A 25,992-nucleotide genomic window follows, 5' to 3' on the forward strand; every position below is an offset into this window, starting at 1 on the left:
GCAAGCCAAGCATCCCAGTGTCTGTTACTTGGCACTTGCGCCGTAAGGGGCGAATTGGAATTTGGAGGCTGTAGTTTATACATTCATGTTACGTGGGCAAGAGTAGGCAGCTCCTCGCACCAAGAACACGTACTTTCATAGAATGCAGGGTGTCTCTTACTGAGTATTTGTAGGTGTAGATATGTGTTAGTCTGTACACAGCGCTAATCCCTGGCCTGTTCTCCCATAAGGTTGGGGTGTGGGCAGCTGTATTTCTGTCTCTCTTTTTCCTGGTTTTCGAAGGTGTGGTGTGGGTCAATGGGAGGTTCCTTGAAAGAACCAACTAGTGCTCGGATGCTTATTGCCCGAGCAGTTCGGTCTGCCCTCTCATTTCCCTCCAGTCCAGAATGCGCCGGGCACCAAATTACCACCTGCTGCAATTCTGTGAATTTTGTGCGGGACGGTACCCATCATTAAGGAAAAGCATGCTGCCTTAGAGTACATCATGGACAATGCAGATTGTTTCTTTTGCTTCTGCATCTCGAAAGGCTGCATCCACGGTACAGGTTGAAGGGTTCCGAATGGAGGTTATCATCACTGTGAACCGATTGAAGGCCACTATTGTGAATTTGTCTGTTGCCACTCTACACACATCTGTGTACTATATGTCTGGATTTCTTTCATATTTCCTTTGTAAAGCCTTTGATTGCGCTTTTCTGCTTTGTTGGTGTTTCGTGCTCATATTCTTTGGGATTGGTGAAACTAGAATTTTCCCTCTTGTTTGTCTGGGTAGAGAAACTGTTTTTTCAATGCCATACTGTGCTCTCAGGGGATATCCCACCTTTTGCAATAGGGCCTTTCCTTTTTTTGTCGAATTCAGACGTTCTGTCTGAGGCGTGACCGCTGCTGTGGCATGTTTTTCATATGTGTTGTGAATACCAAGAGCCTCCAGATTTTTGGCACTTGTGTTTTTGGGAGCCCTAACTGCCCTGATGATGGAGCTCACTTTAGACATTTCAGCCTTATTTAGTTTTTGAAAGGGGAGGCTATAGGTCACACTGCTAATAATGAATGCTTGCACAAGTCTGACTGCTTCCGCTTCTTTGAAGCCTCTTTGTTGTTTTGTGACTCTGTGGATCATTTGTGCCACATTCCTTGTTCTTTGTTTTAATGTTTCTAGCATGTGTGATGCCCTGCCGTTGTCTTGGTACAAAAACTCAGAATAGATTCAGGTATGTGGACACCAAGGGCAAGAAACAAGAAAAAGAATTGAGATTGGCTAGGTGCTTTCTTTTAATGCAGTGAAACGTAACTAAAGTCCAAGTATGCATTCACACGACATCTGTACATGAACATATGTTACTAAAATACATCAAAGCCTGACCAAGCAGGCAAATTCGCAGGCTTCTTTGAATTTATTCCATTTATCCTTTTCAGCACTGGTCAAACATGCAATACATGACTATGAAAACGCAGTTGGTGTCTGCATACAGAAAAAGAAATTGTATGCTGTAACTGCCTGGAATTTATTTCTAATAGGCATAAACTTTTGTGCATAGACAATTTGGTACAAGAAAGTGCTGGTACGGATTTCCCAGTGAAAATGCATGCAGTTTGAAGCTTATTTCACAAAACTGATAAAATGAACATAATTGTGTGCACACACTGCGTGCCTCCATTTAACACAGAAACAGGCTGGCTGTTTGCATTGTTCATGCTGCATAACAGTAATTTGCCGCCTTAAAAATAATGTTGCTGTGACACAAATCGCTGTCACAATCTATATCATCTATATCGACACTTAGGGAATGATTATCAAACACACCTCATGACGAAAATACAACACTCTTTGACTCGCCGTGGTTGATATAGGTGTCCTTGGCGTTGTGCTTAGTATTAAGCACGAGGTCGCAGGATCAAATCCTAGCCACGGCGGCCGCACTTCGATGCGGTGGCGTGCAAGAACGCCCGCGTGCCGTGCATTAAAGAACTGTGCACGGCAAAGAACCCCAGGAGGTCAATAATCCAAAGTCCCCAACTGCATGCGGCGTGCCTCGTAATCAGATCGTGGTTCCGGCACGTAAAACGCGAGAAATTAAAAAAAAAAAAACAATGTCTCCTTTTTGTACGGCACTAGCTCCTTGAGTTTTCTTGAGTGGACCGACGGGTCTCAACACCGTAACATAAAAGGTGTGAGCATTATGTGCATTACGCGATGGGTCCGCGCCGCACTCATCACCGCAGAAGGCCGCGTGAAACCTGAGGCAACTGGGCAAGCGGTAATCTGAAACGCGCCGTTTCCAAAGCAGTCGACACCGTACGCGCTCCGATTTTGTGAGGACTGTGGGTGAGGTTTCACTAGCCGCTTTCATATCGTGGCGCAGTAGGGAATGCCCGAGCACGGCCGCGCGAACCACAGAAGTGTATTGTAGTACACAGATCACAAGGCGATGGCTACTCGGTGGGCGATCAACGCAGTGCTGCGCAGTGGGGCAGGTAGCTTTTTTGTGAGGTTCCACATTACACGAAACACTCTCCGACGGCCGGCGTAATTCTCTCGTAAGAACGCACATAGACACACACGCAGAAATACGATGAGCAAAACAGGTGCCGTCACCGGCGCCGACGACACTGGCGCTTCGCGGGCTTTGCCTTCAGTTTCACTTTTAGTTGATGGGAAAACGAACAGAAGCGAGGACATTCTGCGGCCGAAGCCGTCGAAGTTTTGCATGGTCCCGCTTCCGAAGTCAGGTCGTCAGGTGCCGACCGGGGGTTCTGGCCGCGCGACAGGACATTGTGGTCGACGAGACGAACAAATCTTCTATTATATCGCCCTAAATAAGCTGGCTTGCACTCTGGAAATGTATAAATTTGCAGAAATAAAAAGGAAGAAAAAGAACCACTTGGACAATATATCTCTCCTTTCTCGTCTCCTTCTCACAGATGTGTATAATAAATTAAAATAACGCATAAAATAAGAAACAGAGAACTCCGTTTAGGCTAAAGGGAGGCCTCTATCTTCTAAACTCCCTCTTAAAAAGGATGTAGAATTGAGGTTCTTTCTCCTTCCTTCATCCCCATTTTGCGAGGGAGCGAAATGGAGGACGCTGAACATTTCTGCACCACTGTAAGGGAGCACGGTTTTCAGGCACGTAGTCTCAAGGGAGGTCACATCCCTTAACATGCCCTTTTCGGCTCATTTCCGTTTACAGTGTGTAGTATCTCGCCTAATTGCACAACTTAGGCCCTTAGGTTGATATCAGGGATAAGGTTGCGGCGATCGAACAAAGACGTTGTCGCCACTTATTATAGGGCTTGGTGCCTTGTGTGCAACGAGTTCATAATTGTATTATTGCGCCGGCCTGTCAAGAAATTTGATTCTGTCACACTTTTTCCTGTATTTCTGAAATACAGTTCAGATCATAGGAATGTAAATGTCATAGCCTCGTCGCGCAGCCTACCACACTGTGAAGCTTGTGTATGCTCCGAAGTGCCGATACTCCTGAATATCTGAATATGGCTCCATTTTGTCTTACTGCTACAGTTTCACGATTCTTTCTCTTTTTCTCTCTCATATATAATGGTTGAGCATTATGTTTCTTCTACGTAATAATTAAAAAAACGTAATACGTAATAATTCCCCATCCCGCTCTGATGTGTAGGGTAGCAAACCGGTTAAGCTAAGTTGGTTAACCTCCCTGCCTTTCCTTCTCCACTTTGTACTTACTTCCTACGCAATAATTCACCCAGCATATCGCTCTTCTTCGCATTCAGGCTTTGCATACCTCGCTGGTGCTTGTACCCAGTGGAGAGTGGGGATAACCGAAGAAAGAGTCGGAAGTTATTACGGCGTATTCGTCTTCGCACACGAGCTCGCGCACAGGTGAGAAAGAACGTTGCAACTTAATCTTCTATTAACCATGGACCTATAAAACTAAGCAGCATCCTTCCTGCAAGCTTTGAGAACACACATTATACTCAAATTTAGTGGATTTGCTGAAGTTGAATTATTGTTTTGCGCCTAAACAGAACGGGTTTCATACATAAGTTTCGCGTGAAACCCAACAAATTTGTTTTACTCACGAACACTTCGCAGCTCGTGAAAACGGATGTTTCATTGCTTCTACAATTCTAGATTTTTAGAAGGCATTTGTTTTTGCCTCTCACGCACTGCTAAATTCATAGCCACGAAAATACCCAATAGGTAATTATTCAATTGAAAGCTTCTTTTAAACATTACACAATTTGTGGCAGATAATAATTTCGATTATCCATTATCTCCAGCTATGTTGGAGGAACCACAGGTTATTGTATTCGGTCCTCTTCTATTTTTAATTTTCACTAACGAGCCGATGAATTTAGTTCAATCATCTATTAGGCGATATGCCGACGAGTGCGTCATTTATCACGCAATATCTCCTCGCATCGATTTTACATTACTTATGTCGGACTTTAACGCTATTACAACGCATGCAAAATGCATTTGAATGCTAAAATGTCTAAAGTAATGATAATAACCAGCTAACGGGCCCTTGTAACCCTCCTTCTTATAACATAATATGTTCCATGTTACATAAAGTTTTTTCTTATAAGTATCTGGAAGTTCACACAACTGTGCACCATTCTTGGCAAAACTATGTTAACATGCGTTATTAATATTCCTAATCGCGCGATAAGTTTCTTCCGCCATATCTCTTTAAGGACGCCATCGTCTCTTCAATTACCATTAAAGAAGCACTTTTAAGGTCCAAGCCTGAATATGAACGTGCTCTGTGGGATCCTAGTCAAGAATTTCTTATAAATGAACTGGAATTGGCGCAAAGCGGTAATGCGCGTTTAAATTCATCACATTATTTCCGTTTTTCCAATATATCACTAATGAAACACACCTTAACCTTCCCCACCTCTAATTGCTGAGGAAATTGACCCGTTTTTAAATCTTCCCCAATATTTTTCAATGTGCGTGCTTTAAAAATGTACTTCTTAGCGAGACAACTCATCGGTCATGTTAGACTAACCATCGCCATAAAGTTGACGCCCCCATTTTTTCCCCATTCACAGCGTTTCGGTATTTAAGCATGCCAATCAAGATTAGTGTATGTATCAATAGTTTATGATGTGCACTTATTTTTTTCACCACTCCATTCTGTAACTCGCTTTGACTTTGAAGTATGAAAATAAGTAAGTCAGTAAATAAATAAATAAATAAATAAAATAATTAATACATAAATAAGCTGCTCTTGGGGTTGCCGGAGGGAGAAATAAGTTTCTTGCAAACGTGTTTCACAAGCAAATGCAGAGATTTAATTCAGCTAAAATCAGAAGCGAGAGCACTTATTTTAAGCTGTTGTCATGATTGCCAGCATAGTAGCAGTTATTTTTTGGAAGTATCGCGGGCATATATAGTGATTATAAAAATACTGTTCTCCATGTTTTCATACCAAAGATTCGGTCCATCCTGAAGTAAATTTAATCAATGTATTGCGTCATAATGATGCACGCAAGAAGACGACCTAGAATGTGGAATAAACTAACACGAATCTGAAGGAAAAAAAATAATAATGCTTATATTCAGGTGGTTAAGTAATATTCACTGACCGAGCTGTTGCTCTTGCAAAGCTATAAAAGAATAATGTCATTTTACTTATGAAACCTTGCGCAAGTATATCTTTTACCGCTTGGAGACGCTGCACACCTTTTGCAAGTGCATTTGATAGTGCCAACGGAATAGGATGTGTGAGAAAAATTTTAGTGGTGAATGGAAAAGAGTTGCAGTAAGCTTCTATCATAAATATAAGGGTTCAACCATGTGCCCTCACTAGCGACCTAAGTGCGTGTTATTTATCTACAGTTGCCTTCAGACGAGTGCAGTAGCACTGCATCTATTATGTGGATCGAATTTATGGATCGTCGCTGAGCACCAGGCATTTTGGCTTCTCCAGAGCACTTACATAGGCGCTCAGTTTTCGGCCCTTTAATATAAATTTAGGTTTTACGTTTCCATTTCAAACCACTGGCTATAGCGGGCATTTTAGGACAGGCCCTCGAATAATTTCAACCAGTTGGAGTTGTGAAATAGATAACCAAAGCATGTCACGAGAGTTGTCACGAGCATGTCACGAGCATGTCACGAGCTGTTGCACTCCCCTCAGTATCCGGATGCCCGCATGTGTCAATAGAGCCCGCTACCCCGTTCCTCTCTTTTTAAACCCGTAATGAACCACAGCTTTAAAATATGCAAGAAAAATAAATGAACAAAATTTACTAAGCCGACAATTCGGAGGAAGCATCGACAACTTCAAGCTAAGGGTGAATGCTTCAAATGTAGGAAAAGCGAAGACAAAGTACACATATTTTAGGGACCCGTACCTGGGGCCTCACAATGTGGCTGACAATCAACGAAACGAAATCAAGTGACACTTAGTAAAGCAATGAAGGAGGCTATATAGTTGGTGAACATTCATGGTTATATTGCGCTCAGTTTTACAAACAGGATATTAAGGAAGGACAGGACGTGGACGGACGTAGCGCTACGTCCGTCCACGTCCTGTCCTTCCTTAATATCGTGTTTGTAAAACTGAGCGCAATATAACCATCCAGTGACACATTCAGATCGGGCACTTCAACACTGCAGACACGCCAATATGTAGTATAGGCAAATTACTGATGTTGAAGGTCTTAAATATATGCTGAGCTGTTTTATTAAATTCCCACACCATCTCCAGTTTTGGGCACTACACCTACAGTCATTTACAAAGTCACACAGCTAAACTCAACAGAAAGTGGTGGGGCAATACCAAATACAACTAAGCTGAGACAGTGATGGCAAAGTAAATGATAGGTGTACAAAGACACTTCGATGTCTGATATAAAAGATAGCGAACAAAAGTGTGTGGCAACAGCAACTTTTTTTAGTGCTGCATAACCTTTCTAATATGCTTTCAAGTGCACCCACCGTCCTACCAAAGAGAGTCTCTTGTTTGGAATGCAGGTTCCATCGTATTCGCTCGCCTCGGGTTTGCCTGTTTTGGCCTAGAACAGATGAACTAAAAAGAAGTGCATAAACACGCCGCAGAAGCGCAGGCAACACCTCTCTAAAAATTACGTCACGCATAAAGGCGCACAGGTATTGGCAGCATAACAATTTTGCATTTGCTCAGGCACCAGCCACGCGTCCTATGTCTACAGATCCAAAGAAATACGTGGGTCCATCCACAGTAGTGGCAGAGATGGGAAAAATTGCTTTAGTGTAGGGCAGCAGTTAGACATATATATGCGCCGCACTTGCGTTGTGAAGTTCTTGATGTACGTCCGTTTTAATGAACAGCGAAAGAGGGCGTTGCTTTCCACAGCACATTTCGACTGGAGTTGAAAAGGAGCTCTTGCAATTTTTGAGCTTTCAGAGTGCCAGTGTTCCAGTGTGAGTATTCCAGAGGTGTCTCCCTAGAGCCGCATGGCGTCACTGCTTTCCATTTGCAGCATTTTTTTGCAATCCATCTTTAACCGCGGTTCTTCCTACCAGATGGAAGGTACACCAAAATTTCGATAATTCCCTAGACCCTGAAACATACGTGTTCTTAGGGCCTAGATATCATAGGAAAATATTCTAAATATATAACAATACCCGTCACATAGGGTGCAATAATGAGGAATATGTAAAACACTAAAACAATGTAATAAAAAAAATGAATTAAGACGGGAAGCATACACAACTTTAACGACAAAAGCACCAGTTCTGCAATCCTACACTAGAGGCATGGAATAGGATTTCAGAAAATGGAAATGAATGTGCAAATGCAAAGCACATACGCAAGCGATTGGGCTTGAGTTCGCCATTAAAATGTTGTCTGAAAACAATTGACATCCCCCAATGAATGTTTTAATTTGGGATCTCTTCAAATTGTAGTGCTCATAAGACATTGCTTCATGAAATAACGTGCTTTTTTTATTCACCTTTCTGTTTGCAGTCTTGGGTGCGCACACGACGGAGATGTTGCCAGTTCTTGGCCTAATGGACACATTGGGTCGGCAGACTGCTCATATGACAATGGCTACATGATGACTTATAAGTTCCTGAACCCTAATATGTACAAATTTTCGTCATGCTGTCAGCGAGAAGTGATGAATATTTACAAGTATGGATTTTTAAAACACCACATGATTGACAGATTAGTGAGGTCAACTTGTTTGTTTTTTCAGCCGCCCCGCATATGAATGTTTAAGTGTGAAAAACGCCTTAAAAACAGGACTCCATTCAAGCAAGCTTCCTGGGGAGGTTTCAAGTCGTGAAACATACTGTAAATTGGTTTACAGAAGTTACAGCTATGTGAAAGCAGATAAGGTGAGTCACTATCATTGACAAATAACAGCAAATTAAAAAGTTGCAGTGCAGTATTAGCCTTAAATTCTAAAAAAAAGAAAGATTATGTGAGGGGTACCGCTATTTTTAAGCTTATAGGGACGCGCTGCTGGCCAGAGTCACAGTCTGTGCGCTGTTAATACAATGGCAATGGACTGATTACACAAAACGATTTATAAACTTTATTATGCTTCAAGTTCACTCTTTCTAATGGCTACCTTGAAAACTATATACCACAGTTAACAATATAGGAAAAATAAAGGATAACCTAAAATGATACGTACTGACGAGTGCCATTGGCAGATTTCAGACACGTTCCCCAAACAATATATTCGCAGAAGAAGCGTTGTTCAGAATTTGTGCGCATTTAAACTACCTAAATAAGTGGCCATTTTTCATTAAAACGCGCTAAAGACGAGGACGAAAGGAACATACACGATGGGTCTGGCGCTACTTCCAATAGGCGTTTATTTCAAACGATCTTCAATTTAGGCACTGTTCATCAGGTACCTCATGCACTCGCCATCATATAAACAAAATATTGCATATGTCGGTCAGTTCATGTACCTGGATACCTCAAAAGAAGCGTCACTTATTCCTGCAAAGGCAAAGATGGACAGGTGGTGAAGGTGTCACCTGTTTTCTTTAGAAAACACGCTTCAGCTATTTCGCGTTCTGTTTTGGGGTGAAGCTGTATATGGCTAGCCAATTCGTCTCTCCATCCGTCTGTCGCCTGTATGCCGAAAACCGCTCCGGCACAACCCCATGCACATGTGCGAAAAAGAAAAAAAAAACTGGCCCTGGCTTAACTCAGTTATGCCTGGGTGTGCGTAGTGAGAGGTACGGTTAATCTTATTGTTTAGCTTGGTTCTCTCTACGGTTACATCTATATCGTTTAGCTTCGTACGCCTGAGAGTTTAGGTTCGGTTGTTACCTCTGGTTAAGTGATGGTTATATTAAAGATGAGACATTTTTAAAGTGTAACGCATTTATTTTCAAAGTCTTCATCTTGTTGTTTCTTGATTGCCACAAAGATGGCCCAATTGTCGGCGAAGTAGCAAGTGGCCCTCTCAATGGCTCCGACACAGTACTTTAAGGCCAAGGTTTGTGTCTGGTAAACCAGGTCTATCGGGGTTCCCCAATGTGTAGTCTGCATGTTAGGGTCACTGGCCAGATCCAGGTTGAACTTATCTGTAAGTGGAACGTTAAGCGACTCGGGGGTCCGGTTAAAGTCTACCGCCACGACACACAGTTCCTCGGCTATTCCATACTTTGGGATACAGGTGGCCACTACATCAGTGGTTTCCTGGGTGGAGTTGCTTGGAGACACGTACAGTGCTTCAACGACCAGACCGGTTTCTACCAGCTGGACGGCACATGCTTCAGCGTTGGCAACTGCTACGGTAGGCAACGGAGTGGCGGCGATTCCTTCCTTAACGTAGACGCAGACTCCGGCGTTCTTGTTAGGTTCAAGACGAGTGGCATGAGCCGCCATGTTAAAGCCAGGGAGTGTGACGGTTTGAGATGCCAATGTATGGCCAATCTCTCTAAAGACGAGTACATCAGCTTTGATTAGCAGGGGGTCTCGACAAACGTCCGCTATTTGGCAAACGGGTGACCTGACGTTTAGCAGGGCTACGGAGTAAAGCGGGAGACACACGGTCCGATTCGGCGTCCGATCCGGCGTCCGACGCGCCGGAACGGCAGCCGGAATCGAGGTGTTTTGCCGTGCCGAAGCGCCGGATCGGACGTCCGGCGTGCGACAAGCCGGGCAGATTTTCATCGTCCGACGCGTCCGACAATCGCACCGTCGTCTGGCCGCAGCCAATGACAGCGCGGCTGGCATGTGACGTTCTCTGACGTTCCCTCCACGGAGGCGGCGCTGGCTGGCCGGTTTCTCGCAGCGTTTTTTTTTTGTTGTTGTTGTTTTGTTTTCCTTGCCTGCTGCAGTTTGTTTCCGACACGAAATAGTTACCAGTTCAGTAAAATTATCTCGAACGTGTGCCTGTTATGCAAAGCAGCGCCTAGTACACTAGCACTAGGCTACTGGCGAGATCGGGAGCCGCGACGCGAGGGCATTTCGTGGGCAGACATCACACACCGGCCGTCTGAGCGAGGCTGCTCGCTTCGCTTGCACGTTTGCCCTTCGCAACGACTGCGTCGAGTAAACCAATTGTATTTAATTACTGGCTACCTAAGTGTACAGTGTTAATTGTTTTGGCAAACATAAGCGCTCTTCGACGAGCTCGGGTTGGATCGTAAGCGCCGTCGACCGCGGCGTCTGCCTAGCTAGGCCTAGCGGCCCTATCTCTGGCTGTTAGCGGAGTCGTCAGTGGATAACGCGCCGTCGTGAAGTGTTCTGCCACTCGCAGGGGCATAATTTTATTGACAGTGTTCGCGTAAAGCGAAGCAATGTTGTGCAGAGTTGTTTATATTGCGTTTCTCGACGTGGCTATGAAGTCAAGCTGGGGGGGCTGGATCTGGGTGGAGCTTACGCGCCGCTCAATCTTTCGGATGCACGCACCGTGTGTCCCGAATCGTCGTATGCCGCATGCCGGAGCATGCGGCGCCGCACGTCGGATCGGACGCCGAATCGTACCGTGTGTCTCCTGCTTAAGCCGTGGCGGGGTTCGTGAGTAGCGCTTCACAGCGAGCGTATGCTGTATCCAGGTCGTGCTTGTCGACTGGCTGAAACTCTGACATCAAGGCCCTATTCAGACTGTCAACGCGGTGGTACAACCGATGGTCTTGTTCGGCGTTAGTCAGATAGGGTCTCTTGATGCTGGTCACACGGCTCAGTGCCACATAGACCAACTTCTGAGGGTGTGTTTTGGCGTAATGATAAACGACTGCGTCAAACGTCTCGCCTTGAGATTTGTGGATGGTCATGGCACTGGCCGGTACTAGCGGAAACTGCGTGCGTTTGACCTACACGTGTCTGAGTGCCTTGCCTTCCATGACGAAGGACACGGTTATAGGGTCTATGGGAACCCACGAGGCGTACCATCTGACTCCCGACCGGTAACTGACTTAGGCTTTAGTCAGCGTTCCCACCCCGCTAGGGCACTCTAGCCAAACCCTCGGGTTTGGGGTCAGTGTCGAGCTGTACTTCCATTAACGTGCCGACCATTCTCTTGACCAGGCTATCTGTGACGTCAATGTTATTTCCCAGCATGTACGGCCAGTGCAGGCCGAACGTCACCACCGACGGCAAGTTACCGCTCTCTACGCGGCTAAGCTCATCGATCCATCCAAGCGCCTCGCGCTCTTCCTGCCTGCTTCGATGACCGGTGACCACGTGTTCGGCTGGATTGTCACATTTAAGCTGGCAAGACTCAGCGATCAACCTGTTGTAAGGGTCGACGTCTTTGTTGCGAAAGAAGAGGCGGATGGCCGTGGGGCACTTGGTGGGCGCCACTACGCGCGTGACAAACCGTTCAAACAGCGGGAGAATTTCGGTAGCGTCCAACTGTTTACCGTCACCGATCTTAGTGAGAAGAGACGAGAAGACGGCGTCGCTTTGCCTAACCACCTCTGTTAGGGGGTAGTAGTATAGATGGTGCCATAGGAGCACGGACGTGTTGTACACGCTACCTCCGCTTCACGGTCTCTTGTAAACCTCACTGGCTCGCACCGGGGGTAGCTGCCTCAAATCCCCGCAGAAGGTTATGTCAAACCCTCCGAACGGTTCTGTCATCCGCGAAGGCCTGATTTCTCCCAGTCGAATGTGCATTTTTCTCAGCAGATCAGACGACAGCATGCTCACCACATCCGGAATGATACATCTCGCATTGCCAAACAGCACCCGAAACATGTTCAAGTCACTGGACGTCAGCCCTTTAGCGTCTCGCATGTTTGTCATGACTATTTTAAAGGCCGACTGCACGGTCACTCCGTTCAGGGTGGCGGCCAACATTCCGGTTGTTGCACAGGCCACGTACGCGTTCATTGCACTGCTTTCCTGACCGTCTCCTACGAGATGGTCAGATTGCGACAGTACTGGTTGTAAGTATCCATGATTAGCTTCAGTGTAAACGTCTTGCGACAGCCAGCCGGTCCGGTAAAAAGATCTGTAGGGGTTTGGCAGTCTTGTCTCTCGCGCGGTGTATCACTTCTCGCATCAACGCCGCCTGTTTCTCATTTAGCATCCTCATTCTCTCGTAGAAATCAGCCAGCGGCATGACGTCATCTCTTTCCTTGACACCGGGAAAATTGGCTGAAACCACTTTCCTGGCATGTTCCGCAGTGGTGGGAATCAAGTTGGAGTCGTCATTGGTTTCCACCAACGTAGGCATGGCGCCAGTTTCTTGTTGTCATCGTGGTTCTGACGTCACGCCTTCTCGTCGTTCCTCACGGTCAACCGCCTCAGAGGCAGCAATCAGTTCGGCAATGGTGACGCCAGCGGAATGATGGATTCGTTATTGTTCCCAAACATTCTTTCGAACGCATTGCCCTCCAGAATGTCAGCCTCGTCGCGAAAGGGCAAGTATAGCATGATGTGTTCTTGCTCATAGTTTACGGGATCGTAGGCGCTTCAGTTTTAGCATTAGAGAATCGCCAGTTTCTGCCGCTTCTTCAGTCTCACTGGATTGTACTACACCACGAGTTTGGCGTAGGTGAGTGCCTCCAGTTTAGGCGGCCGTTCTCGGTATCGTTCGACGTGATTCTCGTGCCAAATATCAGAACTGGTAGGCGGCAGCCTCTCTTCCTCCATGCCAGCCTTTGTCTTACGGCTCCGATGGCGTTACTCCGACCAGTGAGTGTTTACGTAATTGACGTCACGACTCGTTAGAGACATGTCAAACCGGAGAAGAAGCCAAGCCGCTTCCATCGCCGACATTTCGATAGCGTTCTGCATGTTTACTCCGAGCTGTGGAATTGCGGTTTCAAACGACAGTTGAGCCTCCTGATATTCGTTGATCAAGGCCTTGATGGCTGGGTCCAAATTGGAAACACCGTGGTTAGCCTTGTTGACGTGCTGCACAACATATGACGCACAGGCGTAAACATCAAGTATGACCTGCATATCCATGTTGTAGTTGAGCGCAGAAGCTATCCAGGGGTTGAACGGCTTCACCTTAGTCTGGTCTAACCCCCTCTTGAGCAGCAGCGTAGGCCTGGCCAACCCACTGCGGATCACCTCCTCGTACTCGTCATACCCACGTATCCCGTAGTGTTCTTACATCATGTCAAACTACAGATACTCCGTAGCGTCCAAAGCCTCGTGTAACGTTTCGAGTTTCTTCTTGAGAAAGCGATATCCCTTCAACCCGGCCTCGTCATCGTCGGCGGCGGGCCTCTGCAGTGGAGTGAGTACCTTTGTCCTCAGCATCGGCCAGAATGAAGCGTGAAGCCGACACTTTGTCAGTCCGCCCTTGCAACACGTGTGTGTATCTTGGTGTACCTGGCATCTCGGCCGTTCCGAAACGTCATAGTCGTCATAGTCATGACGACTATGCTTCCTATAGCGCCTACGCGCTGCATCTTGCTTTCTCGCAAGGAGCTACAGCATCGCTCAGTACCTTAATTTGAACTTTTCGCAGACGCTTCGGGCAACAAGCACGCACAAATAAATGTAAATAAACGCGACATTTCTTTCTTTACACACGTGCGTTACTTCGCAATTACTCATCCAGTGCTCCTATAGCAACTTTATTTCTCACATTCGAAAAACGCATTCGAGCAGGCTCAGCACATTGCGAAGCGTGCTTGTCGTATCGGCGCAGGACATACAAAATACCGAAAGTAGAAATGGGCTCGCGATACAAGATGCTCTAGAACAGGATCTTGAATTCATAAACGAACCAAAATGTTTGGTTAAGCTGCCCTGCCAAATCTATCCGTTCCACTTGTTGAGTCAAGCGGAGGCGGACGTCTGTTAAAAGGTGGAGATATCGATGGCACATAAGCGGGATTGTTCGCAATGTTGTTTTTTTTCTGTTACCAACGAAGTGGTGGCTGCAGATACTTGAGTTTTCGCTTGGCTAGCATGGTCCTCCGTCACGGCTACGCTACACAATTACAGAAAAACAAAATTGTCGCACTTTCTCATGCGAGCCGCTGTGTTGTGGAGAATTCAAGTAATCCGATTACCCAACAGGTTTAACGGCCCGTATCCAGCATTTTCGCCTTTCCCGTTCATACAATAGCGATGGCAATTGGTAAAACTTAGCGTTGTTAATCCATCCTTCACGTTCATGGCAATCTACAACAAAATCTAGTTAAATCGTTGTTTCGCAGTCGCTAGCTGCATAGGCAACTTAGCAAGGCAGTCGGGCTTTGCACTACTCAATTACTACCTCTTCGCGCCGGCAGATGGCGCTACGCGTCTTGCAAAACTCCAGAGTCTGACGTCCATATCTGCTGACGAATCCCACCGAGCCGCCCCTTCTATATATACGATGCAACGCCGGCTCCTCCTCTGTTGTTGCTAAGCGGTTTCGCCGGCTGCTCCTCTGACATCATACCTACCAGATGGCGCGGCGAGCGCCGCTGCCAGCTGCGGCGGTTTCTAGGCAACAGCTAAGCTCGCGGTGTGGCCACCGGCCACAGCGAAACACCGATAATACGGCCAATCTAGCTCTCGCTACAAAACTAGAACGAGAAAGGCGCGCCATTGGCTGCGCCAGTAGTGACGTCTTTGCTCTCCGTCGCAGCCGAGCGCGCGCACAGCAGTTTCTCTCAGGCTCCGAAATGGGTAGTTCACGCGTCATACGTAACCCTGAGGAGTAGGCAGCTTTCGATCAGCAAAGATACGGGCAGAACCGGAAATGGGATCGTCTTCGCCGTGGCGATGCTGCAGCTCGGGCACAAGAAAAGGCTATCGCAGCCGAGCGCAATCAGCAACTGCGTACTGATGATCCGACAGCACACAAAATCCGTCCTGAATGAACTTTCGGGGCCGCGCGTTTGAGCTTCGCTGATTAGCCATCTGTACGGGATGCTTGCGAGGTGATTTTTCCCTGTGTTTCCTTTCTTCAAGAAAGTTGTGCCTGCAAACATGGGTGTGTATGCGTGCTATTAGCAGTGACTACCAAGTGACTACCGTATCGTTTTCTAAAGTCGCTATTGTGTGGTCTACCCCTATCGTTGAAGCACTGGGCAGTTTTTTTCTATATAAATGCATCCACAATATGAGGGTTTCTTAGTCTAAACCTCTGACGTAGATTCGTTGTAATTGATACGGTGATCCGAATGGCGTAGCATACGTTACTGGTGCTTTCTTGTTTTGAATGTTACACATTGCTGACAATACAAGGCGCTGAAAGACCTAGATTGACGTTGTGTAGTTTCGCGACCTCGTTTCAAATTATGTGAATCTTTATCGTGGTATGGAATTGCACGTACACGTCCTTTGTCATATATTTGGTTTGGCACTTCCTTCCCAGTTTTAATTCTTGAAGTAATGTCTCACATACAGATTAAATGAACGGGAAATCTTGATTAGCCGAGTTTCCTGCTGCCACATCTGTGTTGCTTGCGTTTTCTCGCGCACATTTGAGAGGGTGGTTGTTCTCTTCTCAGTGTTGTTTTCTGCTTATTCTATTTTTCTTTGGGGGGGGAATAAACTGTTAGTTGCGAGTATCATTCATGTCTGCCGTCTCTCTTTCTTGTCTACGTCTCTTTCGCGAACTTTTTCGCTAATGATGGCGTGGACTGCAGGCGAAGTACATCGTGGGATGTTACGTCATCCTTCAGACGCCGATCGCTAGTACTCACATCTAGGTTGAAATGGCTGAGGAAGTGCACTACCCGTATGGGAAAGCTCATGTCGGCAATCGCAAACGCCCATCTGTGAAAGCGCCGGAGCCCATACGACGCGATGGCAAAGCTCACTGCAGGCGCGGGTGAGGACTGGCCGCGTTGGCGATCTTCGACCGTGATGGGAACGATGGACAGCACGGCACCGGTACCAAAGTGGAGGCGGGTGGATATGATGTGGTCGACAACGAAGAATAGGCGGCTTGTTCGAGAGTCGATGTCGCATGCTGCCGTTAGCGACTGGCCGGTGCGTTTCCTTTTCAAGAACAGGGCGAAAGCGACGATGCGAAAGTGACGAAAATACCAGCACAACTGCCGCGGCGAATCTGAAGGTGCACTGCGAGAGTGTGAAGCTGAATAGTAGCGCCGAACGTTTCAGTGTTGCCGCCAATCGTCAGCTTCTAGTTCCCTGGTAAGGTGGTTGCCTGTTTCGTCCAGGCATGTGGGTCGGTCTCCTGTCTCTGAGACTTTCGCAGTGGCAAATTGTAGCTTTGCCGAAGGGGGATCGCATATGCGGTGGACGAGTGTAGCTAGCCGATCGTGACTCATCTCATTGGAAACAGCCAGTAGCATGCGCGCGGACTGTGGCAGGCGTTGCACTAACAGCTCGCGCAAAATTGGAAGCTGGCTTTGCAGATTGATCAGCCAGTAACTGACGTAACCGGTGAAGCAGTTGTGGCTGCCAATTTTGTCGGAGAGGAGCTGTTGGAGCCTACACTGTTGGGATGGCTCGAGGCGCGGCAGGGCCATGAGTTTCAGGTCATCGTATGCGGTGGCTGAAGGTGCACACGCTAGCAAGTCATCTACGGCATCGGCGATGCCGGAGGACAGCACGGCGACGACGTGCAGGTATTTTGCTGTCTGTGAAGCGATGGGCCGGAGTGGAAAACGGGTCACTACTTGCATAAACGAAGCTTGTAATTCTCGGACCAAAAGCCGGGAAGCTAAATGTCTGCGGCGATGACAGGAAAGATAATCGTAGCACCGTCTCTGTTAGCACGAGCAGGAGCAGCGTTGTTTATGCCTATCATTCGGAAAAAAACGTAAATATCCTGGGTCACGTCTTGTTGAGAGCTCGGCTAGGGAGGGAGGGGGGGGGGGCAAGGAATACGCATTTTAACAGGTTGAGAACGGAGAGTCGACTGGCTTTATTCAAAAGTAAAATCAGGCGCCCCAGTCGAGCAGCCGCCTCGGTTCTAAGAAAGAGCAGGGGCCAGTGTTTTGTTTACTTGCACGGTGAGGCACAACAAACTAAACTGGCTTTGCGAAGCAAGGGGAAGTGAACTCTGCGGCTACGCGAACTGCAGTTCTGAGGAGCGGGGACAATGACTTGATGGACAGTTGCTACACTACGAACAGACCGCCTGCCGGTGGCCGCGTGCAACTAGCAATAGAACAAAAATGTGCGCTGGTTTGTGATCACCGTCATATTTTTGTATGACTATGGGGACACTTGTGAAGTCCACCACAGATGGCTCTCTAGTGTCATGCCCATAGGAAGAAGTACCATTCCATTGTCAATAATTAGGTCCAACTGAGCGGGGCATCGACGGCTGAATTCTTTGCCCTCTCGAGCTCACAACCTTTAAGAGAGTCCACCGCTGTCCCAAAAAGGTGCAGGTCAGTTAACTTTCGCACCCCTATAGGTGCCAGCAGACACATATGTCGCTGCTTTCCCAAATATACAAAATAACCTCGGCCGCCGAAGCTACGTGTCATAAACGCGGCGGTATTCCAACAAAGGCACGACGAATAAGTGGCGCCACTCGTCGGTCTCACCATGGCAGCTGCTCTACTAAATCGTCATATCGAAATCGTAAGGGCTATCGCTTTATTGTGTAGTCAGTTGGCGATGGCTGATAGTAGTACAGTAAAAGGAGGAATGAAAACATGTAACAAAATATGGCGATCCGCGTACAGTGTTGCCATTTCTTTCTCTGGCGTGTCACTAAACTTTTAATAAGAAGTCAATAAGTTTCCAATATATTTCGCCGTAATGTCGCTGTGATTGTCGCTAATACTTCTTTTTATTTAGCATAATTTTGGCATAATTTAGCATAATTTTCAAATGTATAATAGAAGTTCTCATGGCGTACATTATTAATTAAAGCGTTTACCGCTTGCGAAATCTCTCAATTTCCCCATAATTAGGAAAATTATAGCACCAAACACTATGGTCCTGTTGCCAGGTTCTTTCGGTATGGATGTCACAGCTTAGTCCAAGCATGAGTGTGATGTGACATATATGAAACCGCCTTAACTCAAAGAAAGAAAAAAAGTTATTATACGAGCAAGCACAGAATCAATCGGCACAAGAAAACCAATACAAGCCCACGGTAATAGCTCAAAACAAGAAAGTGATTACGAGTTCATGCTATGTCAAAATAAAACATGACCTGAAGAGGAGCGGTAAAGGCGTTACAAACATTGGTCACCAGTGTCGCAAGCGTAGACAACTGGACAAGGAATGAATTCCAGGGAGTTCGACAGACAATGCACAGCAGCGTTGGTGACGAAACCTGTGGTGCTTCCTGGTTGCCGCCACGTGAATGCCAGGTAGCACCGTAATGTGTGCCGCTTCTAGAGGAGGGCAGCAAAGAGGAAGTTGCCTTTCTCACAGGGGAAATGGCCTTGGACTGGTAGTAGTCGGGAAGCTCGGGTCCGTAGCCGGACAGCTGTAGTAGTATCAGCAGCTTTGAACTAGTTGTGAGGACCGAGTTGGCCACCTCTAGTGTAATCTTCTCCGGTAGCTTTGCTTTTACCAGGTCGAGCTCGCTAAATTATTGTTTTACTTCGGCACTTCAGCAGGGCATCACTACGACCTTCAATGGGAAAATTGGCCAGAGCACTGATTGGGTTCTGTCAAGACGGTATTTTTTAACAGCATCACTTCTAACCAAAGTGTTTCGTCTATGTGTGTTTCTCCATTTGACGCAAGGATCACCTTTTATTGATAAACTATTTAGTTGACGTCTGAACAGCCCACTTCCATAGCTTCGAGTAGAGGAATGAATGCTGCCTTTTCCATGGACAGCCCTTTCGAAAACAATTGAGAGCAGTGACACTCTCCTCAAAATTTCAGTACTCTTAGGCAACCTTAGGCGTACTTGTTGCACTAGGAACGCTAGAAACTTCACACACTGTTTTCTAAGTGTGCCACCATCCTCAACGGCAAACACCCTCCAGAACATCTTGAAGGGGCAGCGCAATATGACGAAGACAGAAGGCAGGAACAAACAGAACAGGCGCTGAACTCACAACTAACTTTATTCAAAGGCACACACAAACATATGTGCTGCAACCCGTAGCCACGTGCTCTTCCATCGATGGCGTCATTTTCAGTGCGCAGGCAAAAGCGCAAAATCCCGTAATCTTATGCTACCATATGAGGGAGCTTAAAACTTCAAATTCACTGTTATACAAATTTAACCATGGCATGCTTACACAAGGCGACCCTTTTTTCCTGATATAGTAGGCTTCAATAATCTCCCTCGTAGTCTGATTTCTATTCGCGGAAAGTATTCTGGCGTTTTCATAGATTGGAGTGGGCCCATTTTCAGGCCAATGCCACACGACATGTGAGTAGGCATTACCCGTTAGCGAGCGCCTATGCTCAGACAAAGTGATGTTCAGGCAACGACTTGTTCGGCCGATATTTTCGTGTGCCACATTTCATAGTCCTTTCCTGTAGGACTGTTACAATAGCATCGCTTTATCAGATGCGATGGATGACCAACGCAGAAGTGCTGAAGCGTTCAACTATGAAGAGCACTACTCTACCTTCAGCTGCTCCAGATGATGTGCCTTAGCCTCTTGGAAACAAGGTGCGCGACTGCTTCAACGAGCCAGGTGGTTTGCTGCACCTCGGTGCTTCTTGCGTGTTTTCACAGTTCGTAATGCTGGGATACAAACTCACACCGACAATTTTTACTTTCTGCAAGTTTCGTTTCCCTTCATTGACTTGCACAAGACGCAGTTACATAAATGTACGACCTTCGGACACAGTCTCTGAATTGCTGGGTGCATTTCATTTTCGGCATTCTGTCCAGCGCGCAATCATGTGCACGAAAACTGAACTGTAGCTTTCGCCGAAAAGTGGGATTACAAAATTCAAACTATATTGTGCTTCAGCGAAATCTTGGAAACGTGGTGACGTCTGGTGGATGAAGTTGAATAATTAGACTAGAGCGCACGCCATCCATTAGTGGAGCCGGCCCGGCGTTGAATCATGGTGTTGAGGCAGCATATGCGTCGTAATCCTACTGGTAGCCAGCCGAAGCTGTAGATGTTTAACTAAGAAGTCCGTGAAATTGCATTTAAAAGGAGCGTTCTGAACTTTGAAATCAATAAAATGTCGCCATATTGTGCGGCCATGTCACTAGAAGATGTCGCTAGTCACTAAACATTAAAATTTCTCGCTTCCAGACCAAAGAAGTCGCACAATATACCTAGAAAACTATTAAAGTGACAACGTTAGCTGAACCACGGAAGTATCTGAAGTGGGGCAAGTGAAACGTCTTTTGTGTTCTGCAGAGGCTGTATGGGCACTAGGGTACTAAAATTGCGCAACCAAATACACATGTTGGCCGATCGCCACTCATTGGAGGCGCACTGCGCTAGTTTCTGCAAGCGAGGAATGAGGAAAGGCTTGGAGCACGCTGGTTGCCAGTACATTCCTCTTTGGTCGATGAAAACGGTGTACACAGGAGCGCTAGATGGCTTTTGGTTTGGCCTAGCTATCAGAAAAATTTCAGCTCGCAGGTCATTGTGGTCACTAATGCTTGATTCGATACAGTGGTGTTTTTGGTTGATAGTGCGTACGAACACCAACTGAAATAATTTGTTTTTTTGTGGGCATCACTCAAATAAAAAAAGTATTTTTGTCGTTGTTTCTATGCTCCCGATATTTGGAATTGTTTGCAGAGCACACTGACCTGCGTCAATCACGTGAAATGTTTGTAGAACAATATTTACTGGGGGGTGACACTGGTGGTAATCCCACGTCGGCTTAGTCAATCCTTGCAGTTACATGGAAGTATTTTCGCTTACTTCTTGCAGAAATGTTTTCAATGTTCAGATAACGCTCTATTCAAAGCAATAAAAAGTTATAGATTGTAGCATGTTCGACTCCGACAACTGATTCTCGTCAAAGTTCTGAGGAATCCTACAAATGCAGTGGGAGCACTTTTCAAATAAACGCAATGAGTGAGCGCTACAAAGGAGCAGATAACGATTCCTGAAATTGAGTAAGCATTGAATTGAGGCCACATAAGTGTACAAATAGTGTTTGGGTAATGAACACGTCTATTCTATATGGGCCATTTTTTTCAGATTCTTTTATAATTTTGCCTATTTCGTTAGCCAAGCTGTTTAAAAAAACATCTCACTGCATGGTTGTACTATTCTATGCACGATGTTTGCTCGTCAGAGCCCACGCGATTGAGAACCGTAGGGTGCAAAATTGTTTACTGGGATGCTATAACGTAAAACTATCCCCAACTTTTACATTCCAGTTCTGTAATCGGCCCTTCGCGATTGATCAAACATTTTTTGGACCCCCCCCCCCCCCTTCACCTGTCTGTCACGCGACGTCACGAAAGCCGTAAAAGCTCCCCATCCGATATGACGTGTACAGACTGATTATGTATGATTTGACTGAACAAAAAAAATAGTTATTTCTAATTTGACGCCTTTTCGCTGTTAAGAACGGCCCGCTGACGTGCAAGTTTTGCCAGCCAGTTGCGATAGCGGGCGTGAACTTTTCCTCGAACGCCACCGCAAACCTCTAGCCACGGCGTCACTAAGTCGACTGTGTGTGGAGAACAATACGCGCGTCCTCGACTCTCCGTCGCTGGAGCCAAGATGAGTGTGACGAAGCAGGCTTTGTGCCTGAACCCGCCACCGCCAACCTGGTCTGCTGTGAACGAGGGAGTCCCCGAGGGAACTTAGTTCGAGGCCCCTTCCCACGCGCCGTTCAAGACGCTAAACAATGCGCAACCGGCCGCGCTGCGGAGGTCAGCTCGGCGAATAAAAGGCACCTTTCCTGACGTAAGCCCCGAGTTCGGCGAAGACCGCTTGACCTCGGTTGAGGACCGTGAACCTGTGCGGAAGTGTGTGTGTGTAATCGCTCGTGCAGAGAGGCGACTCGCTTGCGATGACTGTTCGAACGTTTCCGTCACCTTGGCATCGAGGGAGGACCAAGTGTTTATAAACCGCTTTTGTGTGGCTGCTCGAGGGTACTTTTCTCTCACAGTCATGCTAGACTGATGAACTGCAACGTCCTAATGTAGATACTGTAAATAAATCCATATTCCTCGTTCTAGATGAGAAACAGTCTTTCCCTTGAACAACGTCCTCAGCGTGGATAAGTCGGACGACGGCATGGGCCAGCTACCATCTAATTCATGCCCGACTCCAATCTTGAGAACCGATTACGAGCGATGGGATTGACCCCCCAATGCTCACATCGCCATCAGCCCCCGCATATTGGTGAAAAGATTTCGGGCTGCGCCCACTTCTCCTGCCGGTCACGCCACGTCTCAAAACCGCAAGAATTCACCGCGTCAAAGTGACGTGTAGGCATTAAAGATGCATTAATATGCCGAACAAAACTTAATTTTCTTCTGAATAGCCGCAGGCTGCCCCGCTACGAAGGGAATAAAATATGGCGGCCGCCGATCATTCATGCGCTTGCTTCTCGCACCTTACGGAGAGCATGGGTTTATTTGCGTATAATAAAGCTTTTTGCGTGGGCGTGTAAAGTTTTTGAGCACTTTCGGCGCGCTTGCGACATTGTTCTGCCAACTCTTCTTTGCTGAGGATCCGTTTTAGCGTCGTTCTTAAGCTTCCGTTGCATGCCACCGCTATTTTAGACCAGCCACTGCAAGCTAAGTAAGGGAAAACGGACCAATCGCAGACGCCGGCACCACCCTCTTAATCCGGTTATCGACTGCAGTGCAGTGCAGTCGATCGAGTGCAGTGGCTCGGCCCCTTCAAATCCCTCTCCACTTGAGCGTGCTGATAGCCTCCTGTCAACCAATTAGATAAGACGACCAGCTCAGTGCAGGCAATGTTATTTGTTTTCAAGCAAACAAAAGTGACCTCTTATGAACGAGGAGAGCGTCTGATTGGTCTGTTCAGACTACCCTGCCGGTGACCGCCCGGTGCTTGCGTCAGCGGTTACGCAAATTTAACGTCAGCAGATTGGAATAAAAACATATTGGAATAGTTTTACGTTATAGGGCCCCTGTTCTGTATTCTATTTATTCTTTTCCTTTCTGTAATGAGCTTGGCTAGCAGCCTTAGCGGGGCCACACTATAGATTATGTTTCTGAAAAATCGTCCTTCTTAAATAACTGTCGCGTGTTCTCATTTATTTGTTTAGACGTACAACATGAGTCGGTGCATAGTGAGGTGCTTCATTAACCGTAATGGAGATAACATGCTCATCGGTGCCGTCGATGGCGTGCATTGCGGCCCCAGAAAGGTGAGTCAACGTTTACGATATTACGAGGGTCGCCATTACTACATAAAAAATTTCGCATTTACGTTTGTCTCCCATTCAACACACACTCGTACAGGTAATTTTACAGACTGCACAGACGAAACAAGCCACATACATTTCGCACATATTGCGGAAGTGTTTATAAATGCTAATGTACAAAATAATTGTGCTCAAAACAGGTAATCGCGCTCTGTGTGCACGATCTCAAGGGAGTACCACAAACGAACTAGACACATTGGCTCTATCATAAGAAGCTAACACTGACACCAAGGACAACACCTAAACATTGTGTAAGCTCAGCATTGTGCACAACATTACGCCGAGTGCTGCTACTTGCAAATCTGCCTAATTTGCGTTTTTGTCTTACAAAACCGCGCCTTTCATCCAAACCCCGCGATATGAACGACCAAATGCGAAAAATGGTCGTCTTTGTTATCAGATTTGAGAGGATGCTCCTTAAGTCGTTATAAACGCTGTCATTCGGCCTGGCAGATATGAACGTTCCCATACCTTATGGGATTTGATTATACATTCCTCAGCAAGCATTTAACGAAGGGGGATTAGAATGGCACAAAGCTGAGCTAGTTGGTAATGATTCATTATGCAAAAAGGTGAGGCGTGCAGACAAGACACATGAGAAGAGAAGCGGACAACACTAATGCCGACTATGAACTGAAGGGAGCACTGAGGCGAAAAGAAGAAGACACAACACTCATCTGCGCAAAATCTGGATTGGTATCACCAGGTGTCAGTCGGGTACATGTGTCGGTCTACGCGAGAGATAGCTCTTCCCATAGTGTAAAGTAATCGAAGGCTGACTCACGCAGGCCCTTCCACCATTATAGATATGCCATGCCTCTACCATAAGACGCGTATCTTCGTTCTTGTGCGCGTACAATATCGCGCATTCATCTAACTCTGGCGTGCAGTTACAATCTTGGCAATCTAGTGAAAGACGGCAATGTAGGGAAAGACCGGTACATCGCCTTCTAAGCTTTCACTACTAAAAAAGCATGTCAGTATCTCCATAGCCCAGGCATCAATTGTTTCACAGAGACGGAGCTTTCTGCAGGATTGCACCTGATACGCGCGAGAGTTCTAACTGATACGGCTTCGCACTTTTGCTTGAAGAAGTGCCTCTCGAGAGAGCCTATGAATCGACAGTGCATTGGCAGTAATAAAAGGTTGGTTGTATCTAGTCCTCGTGTGTTGAGCATGTCTTAGATGTGCGGTTAATTTTACAGACAACATTACATGCAATGTTTTATAGCATGTTATTCGTCTTTCTGTCATGAATATTGAAGACAATAGGGCAAGCTATTTTGAAATATTTATCAAGTGCTTTTTTTATTTTCAGGTTTGTGTGCTTGGCAATTGCACCTCAAAGCCAACTATTGACAAAGCGGAATGATACATTAGCAAAACCCTCTACGTAAACCTCATTTATCAGTAATTGCAGAAACTAACATGTCTTTGAGACAACACCAAACCTTCGTGCACTTCTTGAACTCGCCAGCATGCGCCAAATGAAAGATATGTATCGGGGAAATATTCTGCAAGCTACATTATATAAGAAGCCAATTTTACTGCGTTTCCATGAAGGGCTTTATTCGCTCAGTAAATTTTTTTTTTTATTCTCTAAACTTGCGTTTTGTCTACTTTTTGCATCTGGGTAGAACGTATCTTAAATCAGAAGCGAGTCAACCGAATGCCACTACAATAGCAGCCGAAAAGAATATTGGCACCCCTTGGGGTTAGAGATCATCATCATCATAAGCTCATTTTTATATCCGCTGCAGGAGGAAGTCCTCTTCCAGCGATCTTCATTTTCCTCTGTCTTGGGCTAAGGCGTTCCAATTAGCACCCTAAAATTTCCGAATTTATTCACTCCGTCTAAATTTCTGCCGTCCTCGACGGCGCTTCCTTTCGCTTGGCTCCCATTATGTGACGTCAATGGTCCAACCTTTATCTTTTCTACATATTACTGGCCTACCAAGCTCCATTTGCCCCCTTGATGTCTAATTAAATCTCGCCTGTCACCCTTTGCTCCATGTCACGCCGCTCTCTTCCTATCTCTTAACGTAGCGCCTTAGATTTTTCATTCCATCACTCATCGCACGGTCCCTAATTGTTTTACCGCTACTTTGTTAACCTCCCACTTTCTGCCCCATACATTAGCGCCGGCAAAATCCAATAATTGTACAGTTTTCAAATACAGCGCTAAACTTCCAGTCAGCGAAATGCCTGCCGCGTGCACTCCAATGCATTTGTATTCTTGTGTAAGTTTTCTATACATATCAGGGTTAAGAATAGCGTTATGCTTTGTTTTTAATATATGATTAATGTGGCACATAATGTTCTGAGGCGTACTCGCAGAAAAACATATAGC

At 46.3% G+C, this 25,992-nt stretch overlaps 1 protein-coding gene across 1 annotated transcript in view; it reads left to right on the forward strand.

The window, feature by feature from the left end:
* LOC126537834 (venom metalloproteinase BumaMPs1-like) overlaps positions 1-25,230 on the forward strand; it is a 114,495-nt gene extending 89,265 nt beyond the window's left edge. Inside the window, exons 10-14 of the mRNA XM_055074471.1 lie at positions 3,754-3,862; positions 7,947-8,114; positions 8,179-8,320; positions 23,484-23,585; positions 24,961-25,230. Coding sequence (XP_054930446.1) covers positions 3,754-3,862; positions 7,947-8,114; positions 8,179-8,320; positions 23,484-23,585; positions 24,961-25,014 — 575 coding nt within the window. The 3' untranslated portion in view covers positions 25,015-25,230. The remainder of the gene's footprint in view (positions 1-3,753; positions 3,863-7,946; positions 8,115-8,178; positions 8,321-23,483; positions 23,586-24,960) is intronic.
* The last annotated feature ends 762 nt before the right edge of the window (positions 25,231-25,992 follow it).

This window comes from Dermacentor andersoni, chromosome 4 (genome assembly GCF_023375885.2).
Source record: "Dermacentor andersoni chromosome 4, qqDerAnde1_hic_scaffold, whole genome shotgun sequence".
Lineage (NCBI taxonomy): Eukaryota > Metazoa > Arthropoda > Arachnida > Ixodida > Ixodidae > Dermacentor > Dermacentor andersoni.